This window comes from Astatotilapia calliptera, chromosome 9 (assembly GCF_900246225.1).
Source record: "Astatotilapia calliptera chromosome 9, fAstCal1.2, whole genome shotgun sequence".
NCBI lineage: Eukaryota > Metazoa > Chordata > Actinopteri > Cichliformes > Cichlidae > Astatotilapia > Astatotilapia calliptera.
Window position 1 is genome coordinate 17,976,587 of NC_039310.1, and position 6,000 is coordinate 17,982,586.

Below are 6,000 nucleotides of genomic sequence, written 5' to 3' on the forward strand. Positions count from 1 at the left end.
GCTTTCAGCCCTGAACTAGCGAGTGCTACTATTAAAGAAAACTGCATCAGGTCTCCAAGCACTTTGCTGGCTGGCTCAGTGGCACTGTCACTGTTTAAAGCTCTGATGTTATTTCAGTTCATCATTTAATGAGGAATGATGGAGAATGCAGCCAGACAGCACAGCTGCATTACAACAGCTTGGAAGATATGGAAACCTTTCCAACACAATCCTCTCCTTACTCCTTTTATTCCCCCTTCTTATTACAACTCGACTCCCATTTGTTTTGTCTGTGTAATACATTTATGACTGTCATGACTGCCACATGTTATTTTTTACAGCTTTTCCTCTGTTGCTTTGGCTTAATTAAGACAGTTAAAGCTGTAAGAAGGTATTTGGAAAACAAACACAAGTGTCTACAATCTTTATAACCAAGAGAGATTAAGTCTTCTTCATGAGTTAAATAGTTGTGCTCACCAACTACTTTGTTAGGTACTCGTTGCTAATACTGGACTGATCCCCCTTTTGCATTCGGAACTGACTTGATTCTCCGTGGCACAGAGTTCCTCAGAGATTTTGGGCAATATTGACATGACAGCATCAAACAGTTGCTGCAGATTTGTTGGCTGCACATCCATGATGTGAATCTCCAGTTCCACTACAACCCAAATTGAGATGGGGTGACTGTGGCGGCCATTTGGGTACAGTGAATTTGGCTAATAAAATATCCCCAAACACCATTACACCACCATCACCAGCAGTCTGGTCTCTCGATACAAGGTAATCCAGATTCATGCTTTCATTTTGGTAACACCAGCCTACCACGTTTTTCCAATCTTCTGTTGTCCAATTTCCCTGAGCCCGTGAGAATTGTTGCCTCCTTGTCTTAGCTGACACGAGTGGCACATAATGTGGTCTTGTGCTGTTGAAGCCCAGCTGTTACAAGGTTCAGTGTGTTGTACCTTTAAGCCCCTTTTCCATTAGTACCTACTACTAGTAGTCAGATCATCAAACCCATTTCCCATTAGGTCATAGTACCTGGTACAGGTACTTTCTTAGTACCTGCTTGCCCGGGTTTCCAAGCGATCCGAGCATGTGCTAAAATGTGACATTGTCAGACTGCATGCACATCACAAAGGAGTGTGGAATTTCTCGGGACTTGGATCAGCTAATGTCACATACTGTCCAGTTAGCTAACAGCTGAGGGCCATTAGTAGGAGTGTTGTAAAACACATTTACTGAGCTTTAGCGCACCAACGTGTCACCAGTTTGAAAACAAGGAAGAGCCCACTCAGATACACCGAGGAATCGGACTGGACATTGAAGAGAGAAAGGAGTAAGGAGGTGGGAGGGAAAGATGACGTAAAAAAAAAAGTGTAGTGAAAGTTTGTGGATTATACAGGGGTTTCTCGCTTCTTACACTGCAAGGGAGAGCATTAACCGTGAGGTGCATGAGAATAGGGAGAGCGAGGGAAGTCCAGTGAATCATACAAGTTAAAATCATGTCTTGTTGAATCTCTCAGATAATAATAACAGTTCCACAGAGTAGGTATTCAGATTTGCTAAAAACACGGGGAAACCATCCTTAGTGCTAAGATCTTAAAAAGGATGCCTCTGGAACTGAGAAAAACTGTAAAAATAACAAATAATTGATAAGACGAGATGATCAAAGAAGAAATTTAACCATTACATCCTCTGCTCCTGCTTTCTTATCAGTGTTTTTCTTTCCTTTTAGGGCTTTGTGGTCGCAGTCCTTTACTGCTTCCTGAACGGAGAGGTAGGTGATGTAAACACTGCTGATATAAACACACCACAGTACTTCCACACAGAGATAGCCTGCAGTCGTGCTCTCATTCTCAGAAAATGTAGTTTATCTGTAGTTTCTCCGTCGCTCCCTGTGCGCACCATTTACATTCACACACAGTCCTGACAGGTAGATGGAGCGGCGGGTATGAGTCACCGGCGCTTGTCGTTCCAGCTCCTCTCTTGGACCTCCCCACAGCATATTTTCTGCACTTTGCCTGCAGGGTGGGAGGGCTGTAAAAAGCACACAGTCTTTTTGGCAGGGAGCTATTCAGTGATGTCTGCACAGGCTCTCTGTGGGCAGATTATTTATGTTCTCAGTGCTGGGCCAGATTGAATCTGGGCTAGATGGCGAGGCTTCACACTATGCTGCCTGAATTTTAATCTCATGCAACTTCCAGGTGTCCTTTACTAAGTGTGGAAGATTTGTGCACTGCTGGTAAGATATGTTAGGTTTAGTTGTTGAATTCTCGGTGCTTAAGGAATGGCAGACATGTCGATAGCAAGAAAACAAATATTGACAAGGTAGAAGTGGAAGAAAATGACTGAAGAAAAAGCTATATTGATTTTCTTTTTGCCTAAATAATGCAAAACAGTTTTTAAAGTGTCATACTCTCGTAAAATTCATGCAAAAGAAAAAACTGCTGGACTCGATTGCGAGGCAGGACTGTCTTTAAAAAAGAAGATACGTGGGTCCAAATGAGGGGTTGAGGATTTTCTGGAGAAGCCGGTGGAGAGTGTGCAGCCAGGTTTACTTAACAAGGAGTTGGCCGAACAAAGAGACGCAAGCTGGTAGAGCACAAGGAAGGACCTAGACTCTAGGTCCTAGAGAAATAAATGTGAAGCCTAAGTGTTCTTATTGCTGCTGCCGATGAAAGCACATGATGGCGAGTGTGTGTGTGGATGACTGTGTGTGGGAGGGGCGGGTTGATTAGTCGATGAGTGTCAGGTGTGCCAGCCAGAGTCCAGTGGGAGCTGGAGCAGTGCCGCATAAACAGGGAAACATATGCACACGCACATACTCAGAGAGTGAAGGGAGACCTTGGAGATGCACGCACTATTTGGGGGAAAAAATGAATGTAGTCTAATCCAGTAATAGAAGTGTACAGTGTGCAGAATAACACAAACACCTGGCACAGCCCCTTAACCTGTAATACATGACACAAAAAAGCAACAAATTTCCAAAACCTGCAACTGACTGTAGATAATGTTCCAACATAAGCAAATATCTGCAAAAAAACAACAAAAAAGGCACATTTAAAAATATTCAATCCTCCAGCAGAAGGTTTGGTTCACTTTCCTCCCTCTGACATGGTCTAAATGAAAACTAATGTCAGTGTCGGGTACTGCTTTTAATGGCGCGCCACCTCAGCGCTGGCGGCGTTTAATTCTGTGGATTTTCTCTGGGTGCTTTTCATTTTTTCCCCTCCGTCCTTGAGCTTCGTCTGCTGCTGAAAATCACGCCAACCAATTTGTTTTTCTGTTTAATTAAAATGCAGGTCACCCGCTTTTAAGAGAGCTGCAGTTTTTATAGTCGATTATTCAAAATCTTCTAAATTGTCCAAATTTGTTGTATGAAATAAATTCAAGTAAAACACTTGGAGAATGACAGAGGTGTGTAGGGAGTAACAGCAGGGCCTGTCCACATGTACACGGGTATTTTGGAAAGCATTTGGCAGCATTTTGTCCTTTTGTTAACATATAAACTCTGTTTTTGGTCAGAGGTGTCAAAAACATTATCAGTGAATTCCCAGCAATGTTTTATGTTGGTAAAGAACATGTAGCTCTACTTACTGAATAAACATGTAATTGTCCCTTTTGCTCTAATCGGTTTCAGGTCCAAGGAGAGATCAAGAGGAAGTGGAGGAGGTGGCACCTGCAGAGATACATGGGCTCAGACACCAAATACCAGCACCCGTCTATTGGCAGCAGCAACAACTTCAACACCCAGATCACCATGTTGACACGGTGCAGCCCGAAAACTCGCCGGGCTTCATTATCCTGTCACGATGACTTGTCTAGCATCTGAGTCACAGTGACACAGACACACAAAATGCTGTACAAAATGCTCTCATGCCAAACATTAGGCAGAACATCGCAGCATATATAAGCTTTACCATAAGTACTCTTGGGTCATGTGTGTGGTGCAGAAGATGGAAAGTGATGAAAGGATTGGAAAAAGAGATATAAGGACACGACATGACCATAATCAGCTTTGAAGCAGTTTGTAACTGTTCCAAAAAATACATTTAAATGAGAAGGTAAGTTGCACATTGCTTAACAAACAAAGCGTTTGTGGAGAGAGTCATTTTTGCGCAGGTCACCTGTACAGGTGAATTCAAGTCATATCACTACAGCTCTTATTTTTTAAATATCCTGTGTGCTTAGGTGAGTGGGCTGGTGTAACTCTGAGCCTTGTGCACTCCTGCAGCTCCAAATAGTCAAGTTTTGTGCTAAAGCTTTGGAAGAAATTGAGGTGATGTATTTTTCTAACAGCAGCATCACAGGCTAACAAAGGTACTATACCAGAACTGGACTGTGAGGGTGTGTTTGAGTGCTGAATGTAAATAGTGCTGGAAAATTTGCTTTAAAACATACTTTAGAGTATCCAAAATAAGCATAATACTACACTTCCCCCCCCTTTGCTGTGTAGGAAGACAGAAAAAAAGACAGGCTTACAGAGCAGGAAACTTTATTTCCATAAATGCCAAACAGATTAGGCTTCAGACCAAGTGATGCTGATTCACAATGATGGGTTTGGAGCACAAATGCCCTTCTCTGCACTATCATGCTTATGAGAGACCGGTTGCCCTTTGCCTTCTTTTATCAACACAGCCTTCCCTCTTGGCGTGTGTGATTCTGAGCCTATGATTAGGTAGATATTTTTCATTATTTAGGGCACTGTGGCGGTTTTGTGTCGATCACTGACGAGTGCCTGGGTTTGGTGTGTTGAACCGACTTCTGCGGTCTAGTCTTTGCTGGCTGTTGGGCAGTACAGCAGCTCTGAAGAGGAGATGTCCATATGCAGCTCATTCCTTGAATGTTTACATTTACTTGGGAAGAGTTATAAAAAATGATGCACAGTCAAGTGTGCAGTGTAAATAAACTTGGAATGCTTGTACAATACACATCACATTGTGGTTATAATAATAGTAATGAATCACTAAGTGTCGTTTTTTCAAATTAAAGCATGACAGGATTCAGAATCTTCTGAATCTCCATTATGCATAATATTTTTTGAATTCTTCAGGTTCAGACTTACTTCTCCATCGGAGGAGTCTGAACTTGACAAGTCAGCAGAGAATATTAGATCCTGTATGCAAAGCAAAGTGACAAGGATGACTGGCGCTGTCACAACGATGCTGTCTTTGTGCTTTTGACCTCGCGTAGGTTTGAAAGTAAGGCTTGTTCATACTAGAGGGAACAACGGGGGGATCCAGCTTTACACGGGAGGAAGGAAATCATCTCAACCCACCAGTGATTTAAAGGTTTAGATCATCATTAAGTTTAAGAATAATAAAAAAATTCTAATGTGGTAATATGTGTCAAGGAAATATTGAATATCAATATATCGCCTTCAGATTGCTGAAAGTAATAATTAAACATTTAGAGAAAAGGAAAAAGATTGGAACCACTTTCATATTGTGGTCAGAAGTTTACATACACTCATCATGCAGGTGAATGACATGCTAATTTTGCAGCGACTTCTTTCTTGATCAGCACTTCACTGTGGACAGTGACACTTAATCCTTGGCGGTTCCTGCCTTGTTCCTGAACATCTAACCAATTTGCTCTCATCTAAGGGTGACATTTTCAGTCTTCTTCTAGACCAGGGGTGGGCAATCTCAGTCCATGAGGGCCGGTGTCTCTGCAGGTTTTAGATGTGTCCTCGAACCAACACAGCTGATTTAAATGGCTAAATTAGCTCCTCAACATTTCAGTGTAACAGTGTAATTTAGTTAGACTGCGTTTTTAGTTCTGAGTTACATGATGACCAGATCACATAATGCATGAACCCTAGGAATTCCAAATAGTTCACAAACATTACTGACTCTAGCTTCATATTTAGTGTGCACACATGAGTCAATTTAAGTCGCAGGATTAAGGCAAATAGACACATTTGCCAAAAAGCACCAAATCACAACAACAGTCACCTCAAGTTGCCTGATATTGCAACTTATAGACCATGCAGAGAAATCCCCAACAATCAAGCGACTG

General features: G+C 42.1%; 1 protein-coding gene across 2 annotated transcripts in view; it reads left to right on the forward strand.

Moving 5' to 3' along the window:
• Positions 1–5,653, forward strand: part of vipr1b (vasoactive intestinal peptide receptor 1b) — a 49,982-nt gene extending 44,329 nt beyond the window's left edge. For both annotated transcript variants that reach the window (XM_026179607.1, XM_026179608.1), the window contains 2 exons: positions 1,715–1,756; positions 3,620–5,653. In XM_026179607.1, the coding sequence (XP_026035392.1) occupies positions 1,715–1,756; positions 3,620–3,811 (234 nt within the window). In that variant the 3' untranslated portion in view covers positions 3,812–5,653. The remainder of the gene's footprint in view (positions 1–1,714; positions 1,757–3,619) is intronic.
• The last annotated feature ends 347 nt before the right edge of the window (positions 5,654–6,000 follow it).